Source organism: Bos mutus, chromosome 12 (assembly GCF_027580195.1).
Source record: "Bos mutus isolate GX-2022 chromosome 12, NWIPB_WYAK_1.1, whole genome shotgun sequence".
Lineage (NCBI taxonomy): Eukaryota > Metazoa > Chordata > Mammalia > Artiodactyla > Bovidae > Bos > Bos mutus.
The window spans coordinates 28,762,447-28,779,739 of NC_091628.1; the positions used below are offsets into that span (position 1 = coordinate 28,762,447).

Here is a 17,293-nt window from a genome sequence, read left to right on the forward strand (position 1 = left end):
ACCCTGGGTGAATATCACTTAATAGCAAAAAAATTTCTGATAGGAATTAAGCACATTATCACTAGTAAGAGTAAAAATAGTGTTTCTGCTTAAAGACCAAACTCAGCATTAATAAATAAAGTCAGAATGAAGAAAATATTTTGTATATATTACCACTGGGATCTAGATATAAAATCTAAAATTAGAATTGTTACATTACTCAAGTTTATTTTTTTAAGAAAGATAACCATCCTGTATCAGATAAGCATACATCCTTTTTTTTTCCCCCACCGAGAACAAAGGAAGCAGTAATTTTCTAAGGCGACAATAAAGAAATGGTTCTGGTATACTAATGAGAAGAATGTAATACGATAATTTGTAGTATGACACCCAAAAGGTTAACTCTATACTGACCATTTGAGAATTTATCACTGTGATTACTATATATTACTGCAATTACTTCAAGAACCTATTGGTGAAAGCATTTTCTTGTGACTAGAAAGTGCTGGACAATTATCCAAATTGAGGCATTTGTTATAGCCTACTATTGCAGAACTGAGACAAATATTGACATCATGAAAATTGAAAAAGTCACTATTGGCAAGAAACAGTGCCTCAGTGGATCATAAATCTGACCTAATGTGGAAATTCCTACAACCTTAAAGTGTTGTTTTAATTATGACATCTCTCAATTCATTCTCAATTGAAAATCGATGTAGCTAAGGAAAGTCCTTCTATAGGAACTGATATTGTTAGGTACAGTTCACAAAAACTAAGAAAAACACAAGAAGTCATTTTTGGCATACTAAACTTTCCAAATGATTGTATAAGTTATGCCGGGATAATTACAAAGGAATATGATGAGATTTTCAGGATTTGACAAACCAGCCAAAATACATATTAACAAGTCATTTTTCTGATCTTTTCTAGGTATGAGGTAGAGACATATGAGTTAATTTACCAGATAACTGTAACTTATCCCTTCAAAAAGCCAGTACTTTCATTATCTACTTGTAATAGAAATCTCTCCAAAATGCATTATACATTTTTTTAATGACTCATGAGCCACAATTATTACAATGGGCTATATAATAAAAGTACAATATATATTCTCATGCAAAATGCTCCAGGTAATTCTACTGTTTAGTTCTTATGTATGCTTGGGTCCGTTTCTTTCCTCTCTATTGCTGTCAGGTTTTGAGGCTGAAATTTCTCATTGCGTAGGTGTACCCACATCTCTTTCATCTAATGCGGACGTTTTATGTGTTAGAATAGGTAGTCAAGATGAACAGACAAACATGGTTAGATTAAAAAAGTCATGTCAAGGAGTTTTTGGGGTCTGTTTCCTGAGTTATATCTACCGTTTGGCTAGTTAAATTTGCTGAGTAAGTGCTTTTAAAAAACTTTTGTTTTTTGATAAATTGAGTGTTTCCACGCTGCTAAGTTAGGAAATTCCATCTCTTGAAGATAAAAATCTTTCTGAGGGTTGCATTTCACAAAGATCAGGGCATCACTGTTGTTCCAAGCTGGTCTCTTGGCTTGGATTCACATTGAGTTTCTGGCTCACTTGGCCTAACTTAGGCATCCAAGATCTTGCCCTATTTGCCTCTGGGTTGAATAAGATGAAGATGGGTGAACAGGGTGTGACATCACTTTTGGAAGAAGTATCTTATTGCTAATTGTCTAATACCATTTTGTTCTAGCCTGCTAAATGGTGTTATGGGGCCAGATAAATTTAGCAATGAGAATTTTCCAACTTGTTTCCATGACAGAGTCTGGGACATTTATAGCTCGGCTGAATTAAGTAAGGTCTATAGTAAAGGGACATTCTAGAATGGAATTTTCCCATTCATGGATGCTACACCGTAACCACCCACTCATGGAATATAGAACACAAGACTTTTAAAACTGATAAACTTCTTTGAAAAATTGAGCAGGAAGAAAAGTACTTTGGTTAGGCCATTTCCTTCTTGGATGCAGTAGTCTGAAACTCATGGACTCTTGGTAGCATCAGGCCCGACTGCCAAGTGAAAAGGGTAATGGAGAAAACAAATTGGAAGAAGACGTGGTACTTGCCTCAGGGAGCTTCTAGTGAGATTCAGCAACAGGACACACACAGCAAAAATAAACCCTAAGTTTCTTGTAAGCTCACACCCTTCCCCTTTCTGGGAGTAGGGCCGGATGGCACAGACACTCATGGTTCTTATGGTGAAGGATTCTGAGGTTCACTTACTTAGCTTGTGCCAGCACACCAATGACTTCTGCATACAGGTCTGCCACAATGTGCATATTGCCAGTGTTAGGACCAAGGTACCTAGACAAGATACAATTAGACAAGTGAGGAATCCCCCAGGTCATCTGAGAAGAGCAAACTCAATTTCTTTTTAAGCACCCGACTTCTTCAAAATTTGAAGGAAAGAAATTACTTTACCCTTCTTTGTACTTAAAGTGCTTGAAAGCCAAGTTAATAACATCATGTATTAAACTGTCTATTACAGGATGAAGTGGAATCTGGAAAAGAGAAAAGATGGTTCTTAGCTTGGAAGGGAATATTAAAGATCAAATCAATAAGAGTACTTCCAGTGGACTATAGACAGCCTTTAGCCATCAAGCAATATAGTTCATGTGACATGGTATTTGAAATTCATGGACAATTTAATAAACTTAGACCTCAAAAATATAAGTTGCTATTAGATAAATAAACCTTATCTAAAGGTAACATTAAATTGATGACCTACCTGTTTCAAAACTTCTATTAATACTAAAGAAAAAATAAAATCAATGGCGAGGTCCCGTCTTTCCATTAAATAATCTCGCTGCTGTTCATCACTGTAAAAGTTTAAAATATTCACATTAAATAGGCACTAAAGACATTCTCCAAGTGATATAATTCATCAAAAATCTAGGATTCATCCCCAATGGGCTGCAAACCAATTTTGTTATGACAAGACTGCAGTGATAAATACACACTGAAGTTATTCCTATAATAAGTGTGGTGTGATGGACACACTGTGGATCAGAGTATCTGACATCATATTTTAAATGTTCAACCAAGTCAACTTGAGTCACTATTTGGGAACCGACAATCTCACCTTGTGGACCTTCCTAAGGTACCTTTCAATTTAGGAATCCTACCGTCTTGAAGATGGAAACAAACATGACCCAGGGCTCCCAGGCTAGAGATAGACACTTAGAGGATCTTGTGAAAAGATCAAAACAATGGAAAGAAATAGTATGATTATCAATGGGAGTAGGACTGTAGCGGGTGAAGAAGGATCAGTGTTAAATGTTGTTCCCCCTGCCTTCCCGGCCCTTTCTCTTGACCTTTTGCCACTTGAGATTAATGAGAGGAAGAAAGAAGATGTCAAGGGGTGGTGGAAGAGAGAAAGATTAAAGAGCAGATGGACGAAGAGGTAGAAGGGGCAAAGGAGAGTCATCTGAACTCATCAAAAGTTAGGGAACAGAATAAGCACTGTCAGGAGGACAGAAGTGTGAGTTTTTACCTCCCTCCCTTCATTTCCTGCTTCTCTAATGAACTGATTGAGGGCTAATTTGGAACTGAACAAATGAAGGGACTGCCAAGCTCCTTACCAAAGAACGGTGGCTAAGAGCGTTGGCTCTGGTGTGGAACGGTCCTGGGTGAAAATTATGGCTCTTCCACTTACCAGTAATTTTTCCATTTACAAAATGGAAATAATAACAGTCATTATAGTAAGGTTTGCTTGAGTATTAAAACGTGTAAGTATTTAGTAGAGTCTCCCAAACACACAACTGCTCAGTACTTGTATATTAAATAAAACTCATGAGAAAGGATGATGGAATTTGGATTTGCCAGGCAGATATTTTCAAAATACTTTTAAATATGGAACGTTTTTCTCTTCAGTCCAGAGAGAATGAGAAGAAAGCATATAAAAGATTTAAAAAAAAGAACTTTGGAGGAGTTCTGCAGCCTTGAGAGCGTCCAGTTAAGCCACCAGGTGACAGAGCAGGTCAACAAAGAAAGCTGCAGCTTTAACTTGCAAGGGGAAATGTATGAACCGGGTAGGAGCTCATTCTTCAGGATCATTAACAAACAGTCCTGCCAGGAGGGAGAGCGATGGACCAAATCATCTACCTGGAGCCCTTCAAGACCCACCAGAATTAGAAAGTGCTGCTGCCAGATGAAGGGAGGAGAGGAAAACATATGGAGCTACGTTAAACACAGGGCGTCTGCAAGTCTGACCTAGAGATTACATCATGGAGAAGAGAAGCAAGAAGTCTGTAGACCAAAGGGAAGGCAAACTCTCAGAGATGGCCAGCAGACGTGGAGAGGGGAGGGCTACTGGGGTCTTCAAAAGGGGCCAGAGGACCTTGAGAAAGTAGCAAAACAAAAAAAATTGGGGGTAGAAAAAAAATTAAACTCCTGCTTTGACTTTATTTGATCAGTCAATTTATGCTTTCAAATAAAAGGAAGACATATGCATTTCCAATAATGAATTCACGTTGTTGCTGGTTTGTGGTCTCTCTGCCAGGAGCCAGAGGCATGTGACAAATTTATTTGGCAGTCAAAATGTTGATATTGTACTAATCTTAGAAATCATACACAATCTTAGAGATCATAACCCAAATACACCTCCATCACATTTGACTGTTTTCAGTTGCTTATGCTTCTTCCTAAAGTTCTCTTTTCTTGTTTCTAATAAGAAAAACCCCATTGTTAGCTACCTCATGTTCTAGAGACCCTCATTCTTTTGGTTTTCTCCAAAACACATATTCTCTCTAAAACACATTCTCTCTCATTTTAAGCTTCCAATTGCTAACTAAAACACAACTGAATTGAATTTCACTGTACCAGTTCTGTATTTGATCTTGACAATTACTCTGATCTCCTGGAAATAATCAGTAACACAATCTAAAAACCAATTATTTTCAATTCATACAGAAATCAGTTTATGAAAAATCTAGTTTTAGTAACTCAATTCTGAAAAATAAAACTAAAACTAACTGAATTAAGCTCATTCAAACTGTCCCACTTTCCACCCCTAGAAAGTTTTAGTATCTATTAATAAGCTGCCATGTTATACAGGGAAAATACTTAATTAATAGGTGGATGAACTTATTAATCATACAGACTGAATCATTTTCAGACACAGAATTGAAATTCTACCTTTAAATTTGATACATTAAAAAGTAATTTATGAGAAACTGCTAATTGCTATGGGTTTCTTTTTAGGGTAATAAAAATATTGAATGAGACAATGAGATGGCTATACAACCTTGTGAATAAACTGAAAGCACTGACTCACACACTTTAAAAGGATGTGTTTTATAGCATATAAATTATCTCCGTTAAAAAAATCCTCTTCAACTAGAATAATTATTCAATATACAAGTTATTAATCTCTCCTCCAAACAAAATAAGTAAATAAATCTTGCATAAAACTCAAGCATATTGCAACATGAAATTACAAGTTCAGATGACATGTAATTTGGTAAAATAATAAGTCTTCAATTTCAAGAGAAGTTTACATATTTTTAAGCACTGGAGTGTCAAGAAACATGAGAGGAATAAATCACTCACAAGTAGGAGTTAATATCTGATTTTCTGAGTGATTAATTTCCATCATATTGTCTTTAAAAGCATTAAAAAATGTATAATCCATGTGGAGAAATCTGTGCTTTTAAAATAATCTCTCATTCCTTAAAGTAAGATAAATGTATTAAACCTTCTTATTTGCTACCTTGCTTTATTAGGTTTATTTCAAACACACAAAATTATACATATTTACTTAGAACTCTGGGGGACATACATTCATTGGACAGATCAACCAAGCATCTTAAGTTTTATGCCTGAACAGCACAAGTAGCAGCAAGTTCTACTTTTCAAATCCACAAGAGAAGGGAACCACAGAACAAACAGGCAAATCTCAGCCGGGAGGGAAGCTAGGGATGGGGTGATCTGACTTCCCACTTTTGCCCATGAAGAGGCTGAGGTTCAGACAGGTGGGGAGTTGCCCAGAGTCTCATGGCTAATTGGTGGCAATTCTGGGACTATCCCCAATGTCCAATCCACTGACCTTCCCACTGCGTAATCTGGGCGCCCAAGGTTACTAAGTGAATCCGAATATCTAGGGAATGTCCTGCAGGGCCTGCTGCGGGCTTTCTGCCTTTAACTGTGCACCAAAGGAGAGAGAGCCCAGGAGAGAAGCAGGCAAGGGGGTTACCTGGGGTCTTTGACACCCTGCCCCCACCACTGGCAAAATAAAGTCATGGAACCATTTCAACCTGTGGCGGCTCACAGCAACTAACATTCCGAAGGTGCCACCTGCTAGAAAAGGGGCCCCTGCAGCCTAGGCTCAAGTGTAAAGAGATCAGAAGGTCTAGTGGCATTCCCACCTCCCACTCAGATTGGTTCCTTTCTTTTTTCCTAAAAAGAAAGAAAGAATAATCCTCATAATCCTTATATAAAAGAAATGTACCTTTTGGATTTATTGCTGGTTCTTGGTCTGTACTCATGTGATTCATCCTCAATGCCATTTTGCCTTTTATACCAGTCAAATAATGTACGTAGAATGGAAGGCAGGCAGTATTCAGAAAGGGAGCTCATTGAACTGATGACCTACAGAGAAAAGCAGGTGATTAAAAAAACTTGCGTGGCACTGCCAATTACTGAGAAAGTTTTTATTTCACAAATAACTCCAAACCATAGGCACTACAAAATATTCTTATTCATCACACTCCTCTCCTTAATAATCTTTTTAGTACATGCATTCCCAAGAACCCAAGTTTCTTACTGTTGACAGATGCTCTTCACACAATAGTAATTTTGTGGCTTAAGAAAGTTAATTACTTTGACTCCCTTTCATTCTAGAAATCAGATGTTAATTGCATGGACCGCAAAGAAATTATTTTCACATACCACCTAAGAAGTACAGTGCCTTGTACTTCTTAGATCCTCAAAAATGCTTGTTATACAAATAAATACATTAATTAATATAATTATACTAATGGCTTAGGTGAAATAAACAAGTTTACCCCCCAAATAACCTAAGTTGTAATACAACTTGGAGAAGGAAATGGCAACCCACTCCAATATTCTTGCCTAGACAATCCCAGGGACGGGGGAGCCTGGTAGGCTGCCGTCTATGGGGTCGCACAGAGTCGGACACGACTGAAGCGACTTAGCAGCAGCAGCAGCAGCAGCAATACAATATATGGTTTTCTGCCAGTTATCAATCATATACAATGTGAAGTATGCCTCAAATTAGACTCAATAAGTGAGTAGCAATAACGTACCCTGTGTTAAAGGCAAACATCTCCCCTCTTCTTCAAAAAACAAACATGCTTTTGATAGATGAGTTATTCTACTTTCCTTATTTTGGAAAGATTCCTGATCTTTTACTATCATCCCCAAAGTGAGACTCAATCCATATCTCATATGCAAAAATGATATCAAAATGGATCGTAGATCTGAGTATTACATCTAAAACTATAAAACTTCTGAAGAAAATATAGGAGAAAATCCTTGCCACTTTAAGGTAGGCAAGGATTTCTTAGGGACCAAACCAAAAGCAGAGTTCATGAGAATTCGACCTACTGAAAATCACCAAAATCAAAAATTTATGCTTTTAGAGGGATATTGTTAAGTGATGAAAGGACTAGCCATAGACTGGGAGAAATTATTTGCAAAACATCTCTCTGATGAAGACCTTATAACTGGAACATGTCAAACTACAATGAGTTAGGTATTAACTACTTAATTAACAAACAGTACAGGCAAATCATAAAGCCTAGTGCTGATGAGACAGTGATAAGACGAACATGTTCATACACTACAGATAGACGAAAAAACTGGCATAACATCTGGAAGATAATTTGGAAATACTTATCAAGAACCTAATAAAAGCATCCTTAATAAATCTACTCTTAGGCATTTCTCTCAAGAACATAATTAGAGACGAGTAAAAATGTTTATGACAGCCTTATTTAAAACAAAAAAAATGGAAACAAATGTCCAACTATACGTGTAAATACCTTAATCCAATGTAGAATTTGATGTAGACTCTCTATGAAACCATTAACAATCTTGCTTCAAAAACACTTCATGTTGTAAAATGTTCAGGATATGTTAAGTGAAAAAAGAGTAAAAGAACCTATATAAGTATAGGGCTTCCCTGGTGGCTCAAACAGTAAAGAATCCACCTGCCAATGCAGGAGACCTGGGCTTGATCCCTGGGTGGGAAGATCCCCTGGAAAAGTAAGTGGTGACACACTCCAGTATTCTTGCTGGGAAATTCAATGGACAGAGGAGCCTAGTGGGCTACAGTATATGGGGTCACAGAGTCAGACATGACTGAGCAACTAACACTTGCACTTTTCTTTCATTGTATAAATATGCAGGCATAGAACATAAGACCAGGAGGAAATATACTAACATATTAAGAGTGCATATTAAAATCAGGAGTTCTCAGGAGAGAGATCACTGGAGATAGAGGATGGATGGGAGTTTAAGAGAAATGAAGGTAGGATTTTACCTGGACCTTTTAAAAAAAGGGTAGAAATTTAAAATGATAGTCAAAAAAGAAACTAAGTAAGGAGCCTAAGCAGGAAATCCTATGGTTGGGAAGGTGCAAAATAGTTGTTTGTTGATAATGATTATACAATTAATGAAGGTTTTGAAGGAACTGAAAGAAGAAAATATCTGACTGGTATAGGGATTCTGGCACACCAGAGTGAAGGGAAACAAAGTTGATGATTTTAAGTTGGAACTAAATCAAAAAAGGTACTTGAAAGTGAAAGTGAAGTCGCTCAGTCATGTCCAACTCTTTTGTGACCCCATGGACTGTAGCCCACCAGGCTCCTCTGTCCACGGGATTTTCCAGGCAAGAATACTGGAGTGGGTTGCCATTTCCTTCTCCAGGAGACCTTCCCGACCCAGGGATTGAACCCGGGTCTCCCGCATTGTAGGCAGACACTTTACCGTCTGAGCTACCAGGGAAGTCCAAAAAAGGTATTTAATGCTAGTCTAAAAAATTTCCGTTTTCTTCTCTAGAAAATGAGAAGCTCTGAAAAGTTGCTGAGTAGAATACTCAGCTCATAAAAACAGTGTTTGGGGAGGTTTAATCTAGCAGTGGCATGCAGGCTGGACCAAAGGCGGTTAAGAGAACACACACACACACGCACACACACACACACACGCACACACACACTTGAATAGAATAAGGATAATCCTGCAACAGCCCCAGGCACACAGTGCTCAGGGCCTGAGCTGGGGAGGTGGCAGCAGAAATGGAAAACCTTAGTTAACCTAAACTATTTCTGTAGTTAAGCAGGCGAGACTTAACTTCTTTTATAAAGCAGGCAACTGGAGCCATGGAAGATCAATGCTTCACGTCACCAGGACTTTCCACTGTCACCTTTAAAGCAAGCCCTAAGACTGAGCAAGGCAGTGATGCTGTGTTCCTCAGACCCTATTTCTTGACAGCTTATTTCATGCTCTCTCTCTTATATGTATATAATTCAACATTGCATTATCTTTAGTTATGGGTTAATATAATAATATTAAAAAAAATAGGCTATTGCTTTCAGCTTGCCTGGTGAACCTAGTCACTCTTACAGGTTTTTGTAATTTTAAAATATCTAGTTTTTTTTGTTTTTGTTTTTGTTTTAAAGAGCTACCCGCTACCCCCACCCTCCAATACTGTAACATTCACAGTCATAACAAATTTTCCTGCTCTTCCTGTGGATAAAACAGCAGAAAATTTTTGGACGAAAGCCAACTACAGTGTGTCAAGGGTTTCATTTACTTGTTTTCTCTAGTTACCCAAGCATCAGAAGGATATTTTCCTCAAGTCACCATCATCTAAAATATTTTGAATTGGTAAACGAATTGGCTTCCCTAGTGGCTCAGTGGTAAAGAATCTGCCTACAATGCAGGAGACCAGGGTTTGATATCTGGGTTGGGAAGATCCCCTGGAGAAGGAAATGGCAACCCATTCCAGTATTCTTGCCTGGAAAATCCCATGGACAGAGAAGCCTGGTGGGCTACAGTCCATGGGGTCACAAAAGAGCTGGACACGACTTAGCGACTAAACGACAACAAAACGGAGGGGGTTCCTCCCACAGCGGTAAAGGGTTCAGAATTCAGAGTCCCTGACCATGGGTTAATTCCATCTTAATTACTGAATCTGTAATAAAAGCTTAAAGTAGCTACCATTATATTTCAATAATTTAAGAATACTTGTGCAAATCTGGATAAGATGCTAAGGAGACATGATAACTAAATGGAATGTGGCATCCTCAACGGTAACCTGGAACAGAAGACACACATTAGGGAAAAACAGATGAAATACAGAGTTTAGTCCATAATATTGTACTGATGTTGGGTTTCTTAGTTGTGACAAATATACCTTGATAATATAAGAGGTTAATAGCAAAAACTGGGTGTGGGGTATATGACAAGCGTCTGTACTACCTTTGCAACTTTTCTATAAACCCAAAACTACTCTAAAATTAAACACTGATTTAAAAAAACATTGGGTGGGATATGTACAAGCTCCTTTACTTACTTCAGACCCAACAAGGTGCTGGAAACCTGTGTCTGACTCTTAAATCTCTCCAGGTAGAGCATTCAGCTACTTCACTTAGGTGTAACACACAATCCTCTGGAGAAGGGAATGGCTAACCACTCCAGTATTCTTGCCTGGAGAATCCCATGAATAGAGGAGCCTGGCGGGCTACAGTCCATGGGGTCACAGAGTCAGACACAACTGAGCGACTAACACTTTCATATTCCCCTTAGAGAATGTCAATACTGTTTTTCAAACCCCGGCTGTAATAATTTTTTCTATGCCTGAAAAAGCCTTCCTAAAGCCATTCTTGGTATTATATCTGTTGAGCATACTTTCCATGGCAAGTACACTGAGATCATCTTAGAAGAGATGAAAGGTCAGCATGGGGTGGCTGTGTGTGTTTTTTCCATCTCTCTGTTACTGCCCTTTTGAGTTCAGGCTGTCAGGAAGGAAGGGTGGAATTCGCAAAGACCTGGCCCTCAAAGCTCAGGAAGGGAGTAAGGTCTAGCTGGCTTCTTGGTTGCTCAGCTCCTTCATTTACTGGAAGCCGAGCCAATGGTGAGATGAATTCTAGCTCTGTGTCGCTGTGAAAGGGGAGGAACATTTACAAAGATGTTCTTGTTGCGTTTAAATGATCATATTCTTCCATCACAGATGAGCTAGGTACTGGGCAGCTTGAGGACCTGAAGCGCACAGAATCACAGAACTATTTCATACTGGTGTTTTCTTTTGGGGGTGGGGGGGATAGAGGGGAATACTAAATGTACTTTGCAAATGTTTTCTTAATGTTTACTTTGGCATTTTATATATAAATAGGCTAAAAGAGACTGTCCATTATGCTGTAGCTATGACATTAATTTTTCATAAGCATTTTATTATACTTGCTGAATGCAAAGAGGGAAACTTCAGACATAAATGTATGAATAATTACTCAGTGGAGTCATTCTGTATTTTACAGTTATAAGGCTGACTACTCATGAGTGGTGCATTTAATAAATAATTTTAAAGTAACTTCATTGATGGTTTAATTTCTCAAACTAGTTCAGGTGGCCAAGTGTCTGGGGGGTAGGGTTCTCTCTATGTGATACCACAAAATATTGATCTATGAAAGCAGTTCAGATGCAATTTCTTTTTACTCGATCACATTTCATACTATTGCTAGATTAAAGTATTTCAATGAGTGATGACAGACACCAAATGCTTAAGAATAATTTATTATAAAACTTAAAAATGTAAAAATCTATTTGTTAAATATGTTTTCTTGCAAATTAGGAAAAGATCTCCATTATTTAATTTTAACACCTTTGTCCACTTTCTGGTCCACTTCCACTGGTGAATAATTTAAGAAACACCGAATAACACTAATGTGAATCCAAAGCCAGCCAATTTGTTTTTACTCTCACTTATATATTTTACTTTTCACTTATACATTTAAAATAAGATTTTCACTGAACTGCAGCATGAGACTCCATGTTGAAGCACTAGAATTTCATCTGCCTTCTTCTGCAGGAAAATCATTGTTACCCAAGATGGTAAGAAGTTATTTAGTTCTATTATAGATTTGTAAGAGATTTATGTTACCATGTGTTTCTTGGCCATAGACGGCATTTTTAACGTTAAGGAACTAAATGCCACAAAAGGACATAAACATATACCATCTAGAAGAAAATCCCAAGAGTAGTTAATGAGAATGTTTGAGCAACTTACTTGGAACATATAGAGATGACACCAGTAGAGAACAGGTCACAATGAACTGTAAACAGCTGCAACTACTCAAAGTAGCCTATCTGAAGACTGATCTTCACGAGCTGAATTTTCATAATTTCATTAGTGTACTGGAAGATCACACGGTTTTGGATTCAGGTTACAGCTCTGCCCTTTATAGGCTACAATGAGCTTGGCCATGTTGCCATTTCTTTGAAGCACTAAATGGGATTTAATTCTTCTCTACTGGGCTTTTACGGAGACTAAAGGAGACACTATAAAGTGTGGGGCTCACAACAGACCTTCAAACATGCCTATTTCGTTTTTCCCCTCTTCCATTTCCAAATATTGAAACTGAAGCTCAGACATAAAATATTTTGATTTTGATAAGATCATAGGCTAAGTTAATGACTGAAGTTGATGACAGATTTAATCAGAGCGGATAAATATTGCTTTTAGGTATAGACTCGGCCCTCTGGATCCACAGATTCCACCAACCACAGTTCAAAAATATTTGGAAAAAAATTCCTTAAGTTCGAAAAAGCAAAACTTCAATTTGTCACTCTCTGGCAATGATATGAATCCTATTTATAACTATTTATGTATCATTTACATTGTAATACATAAGTAATCTAGAGATAATTTAAAGTATACGGGAGGATGTGTGTAGGTTATATGCAAATGCTATGCCACTTTACATAAGAAACTTGAGTATCTGCAGATTTTGCAGATTCTGGCATTCGGGTACCCAGAGGCCCTGTTATCAATGCCCCGTGGGCACCCAGGACAATCACAGTGGGGGAAGAACAAAGACCCACCTATCTCATACTCAAGCACAAACAATCAAGGTGTCCACTGGAACCTTTTGTTAGCTTGCATTCCTGAACTAAGCCAACTTTTCTGGCCCCCAGCAGATGTGAACACAGCCCCTCCCAGACGGTTACTGGAGATGCCTCTGAGCAACGCGTGTCCTACATCAGCTCCGAACAAGAAAAGCAGCAACTCCAGACTCCCTGAGTTCACTGCAGGCACAGCTCACTCTAAAGTGAATGGGAATAGGACCCTGAGATAGTAACTGTTCTGGAACCAGAAACAATCTGTTGAAAAAACCAATTATCAGAAGTCATGAATGATTCTCAGAAACCTCAGCCATCCTGAAAAAGGGTGTTGAGCCCAAATGTAAATGAAGAACGAATACACACACAGATAAATGAGTAAACCCAACAAAAACGAGCATGGAGATACCGAGAGCAGAGAAGTGGTCACCCCAGGGAAGAGGTGGTGGACAGGAGAAAGGGTACATGGGGTCACCTTTATGATGACAGATGGAAGCTAAACTTTGAGTGCACTGCAGTGCATACTGAAATCAAATTATAATCCTGTACACAGGAAACAATTTGTTAAAAAAAAAAAAAAAAAAGGACATACACTTGGTAGAAAGCCTTAAGCTCTTGTATTACATGTGGCAGAAGAGGGTCCTATAGACACACACAGCCCTCATTTGATTCTGCTCTCCCCTCTCTGACCCACGCAAGACCGGTCCCTCTTCTGGCCAACTGCTTCATCAGCCCACCATGTACTGCCGATGCTTACTCTTCCTGCTTCACTTTATTCCTGAAACCTGATTTCTGCTCTCACCACAGTCCTGTAACACACGCAACTCTTCTTTTTAGCATCCTTTGCTGTTGTTCAGTCACTCAGTCGTGTCTGATTCTTTGCAATCCCGTGAATGGCAGCACACCTGGCTTTCCTGTCCTTCATCATCTCCCTGAGTTTGCTCAAACTCATGTCCATTGATTCAGGGATGCCATCCAACCACCTTACCCTCTAAAATCCTTCAATCAGTTCAGTTGCTTAGTCGTGTCTAACTCTTTGTGACCCCGTGGACTGCAGCACACTAGGCTTCCCTGTCCATCACCAACTCCCTGAGCTTGCTCACACTCATGTCCATCGAGTTGGGGATGCCATCCAACCATCTCATCCTCTGTCTCATCCTCTAGAATCCTTAGCTGCTCCCTTACCTGAGTTCCACTGCACTTGAACCATACTTTCTATTCACATTGTAGTGCTACTTGTTCAGGTATCTATCTTCCTCCTAGAATTGAGAATTCCTGGAGGGTAGAAACTCCCTTGCTGCTCTGTAAACTCAGCACCTTGCACAGACCCTGGCATGCTTTGGGCACTCGATGTTTGTTAAATAGAATGGAAATGACTCCAAATCATCATTGAAAACTACAGGAACTTTTTGTTTCTCCTTTTCTTAATCAATATTGATTCTTCTTATATAATGTTGCTTATAATCATCCTTTCTTTCTGCTTCTCTGCCTCCGTTTTAGTTACAGCCCTTTTTGCCTCAAATCATTATCAATGCTCCAACTCCCAAAATGCCTCCAAACTTGAAGGATCTCTCTAGTCATGGACACTGTTCCCACAGGCTTTAACATCAAGTCTCCACTTTGATCTTTCAGCTACTGACATGTAGATGGTGAGGTCCTTCCAACTGGCATCAAGGTCTTCCCCAGTCAGATTCCTTCCTATCTTGAATGCAGGGACCACATCTTACATCTCTGTCTCACACAGGGTTTTGTGTGTATGTGTGTACACGCACACACACACACACACACACACTCAATAAATGTTTGCTAAAATAAAGAACTTTATTACCAGGACAGTTTTTCATTTATTTTCAAGTGCTGAGTAATTTACATATTTAAAATAAGTTAGTGGCAGTATGTGTTTTCAGAATGCTGTTGGAAATCTTGTGTGTCTTTATTAATTCTCATTCACATAGGAGTTTTTCATCAGCAGGAACTGGGAACCCTCCAGTTCCTTCGATGGAAGGAAGGAACCCACCAGGCTCCTTCAATGGAGTCTGTAGCACCAAGGAGGCGTCCCTAGCATGTTCTCCTTCCATAGATGGACATCTGTGTGAATTTAGATTAACATCCTTCTGCCTGGAATTGAAGTAAGGGGAATTACAGAATTTAGACCTTTGATATCAAAATGCTAAGGGAGCTTGATACAATCATGGCCTTGCCATAGAACCACAATTCTTATAATTTGCTGGTAAAACAGTACCAGCACTTTCAAAGGTGATTTGGCTGACATTTTTTTTTTCCCCACTGAACCCACAGGGGAACCAACTCCAGTCAAGTTTCCTTCTGGCCTGGGAGTTGTGCTATCTCTTTCAAATGAGATAGATTTTGTGGGTTGGTTCTCAGAGGATAATCTTATGTGCCTTATTTGAAAGTTCTCAGTGACTATCTCAATATAGGTTCACTCCAGAAATGTCTTTAATACAGAGAGATGTGTTACAGGTTTCCTAGGTGGTGCTAGTGGTAAAGAATCCTCCTAACAAGGCAGGAAATGCAGGAGACGTGGGTTTGATCCCTGGAGAATAAAATGGTAACCCACTCTAGTATTCTTGCCTGGAGAATCCCACAGACAGAGGATCCTGGTGGGCTACGGTCCATAGGGTCACGAAGAGTTGGACATGACTGAGCACACATTTTCATCTATTTATCTGTGTTACAAGCATGGTTCTCAAGTGTCAATGTGTGTGGCGGTCACCTGGGGGTCTCCTTAAGCTGTAGAGTCTGCCTCAGTGTATGCGGCCAGGGCAGAGAATCTGCGTTGCAACATTTTGAGTAGCAGGGTTATAAGTGTTATAGCTAATTAAGCAGCAAAGTTGGGATTTAAACCCGGGTCCATCTAATTCCAAAGTCTATCTCTTTCCCACAATGCTGAAATGCAGAAATAGAGTGCTGAATAATAAATGAGAAATTGTGTTTAAGCCAAATTATTGGGAATAACTACTATATGGAATGTTAGAATACAAAAGTATTCTTCTCCAGGAGAAAAAAAAAGAAAGAAGTACATTAAGCTGGAGGGGGGGAAAAGCACAATTTTTTTGAGGAACACAGAGTGATAATCTAAGAGGATAGAGACAAAGAAGATAAAATAGAGTGAAAAATTGTGGAAGACAGATAATATTCACATTCTTAAAGAGAATAGAAAGAGCCACACTTGCTATGACTATAATCCCCAAGGGCTGACCCCACTCACTCACTCCAGGTCCCTGACTGCCCAAGGAGAAGCAGGTGACAGCAACTAGGGATAATGTGAGATGAGAGGAAGCTCCATGACCCAGAGAGACGAAGCCCACGCTCCACTCCACCAGCGTTCCAGGAAACAGCCAGTTCTGCCAGCGACAGAGTGCAAAGCCAGGGCCATGCAAGCCTTCCAAGACTGGCTATGAGTGCAGACTTGTGAGATCTCACTCAAGGAACAGCTTGTAAAATAGAAAATGGGGGATTCTGTCTCAATAGTCAGTCCTTACATTTTTGGGTCGAACACATCTGGACCTTAACAGCCAAAGAATTTTTCTCTAGACGCCACATTAAAGGCAATTTCAAAGCTACAGAAAGTGTACTCTGCATGTGTTGTCCATAAGACAATATAAAACCCCCACTGTATTAGACCAGCCCACTGAGCATCTAGCAGGACTTTGTCTCCTCCACTGGCACCAAGCGAGGTTTTTAAAGAACATGCTGTCTTCTTCGTCATTAACTACAGAAGTTTAGGAAACACCACACACACATCTCCAGCCTCCTCTGATACCATTATTCACTGTTCTAAACAGACATAAAGCCCTCCTGAAGTGACTCAACCAGAATATGTAAGATCCTCGTTTCCTATGTTTATCATCTATGTTTAGAGCCAGAAGTCCTTTAACCAGTCCTGATCTATTTTTCAAAGGACCTTTGGTTTACTCATTTATCACTTTCTCTAATGAGACTCTAAGTTACCACACTTGTTTGTATTACTGTTTAGGTGGTTTCTCTCTCACAGGATTGTGAATTCTTGAAAGGCTAAAACTTGTCCTAAATTTCATCTCTCCAGAACCTAGTGCCGTGTCAAGCACAACAGAATATTGGATGCAAACATACGTAAGCTCTAGTGCAGAGATCTGGTCATCAATGGTACCATTTATTCAGAAGAATCTCAAAAAGTTTTTGAATGGAAGTTGCTTCATCTTTTCTCAGTTCCTTTAATTCTTA

General features: G+C 39.0%; 1 protein-coding gene across 1 annotated transcript in view; it reads right to left on the reverse strand.

Annotated features, from left to right (window-relative positions):
• Positions 1 to 17,293, reverse strand: part of FRY (FRY microtubule binding protein) — a 248,280-nt gene that overhangs the window by 149,293 nt on the left and 81,694 nt on the right. Inside the window, 4 exon segments of the mRNA XM_070380441.1 lie at positions 2,213 to 2,293; positions 2,411 to 2,490; positions 2,718 to 2,808; positions 6,438 to 6,577. Coding sequence (XP_070236542.1) covers positions 2,213 to 2,293; positions 2,411 to 2,490; positions 2,718 to 2,808; positions 6,438 to 6,577 — 392 coding nt within the window.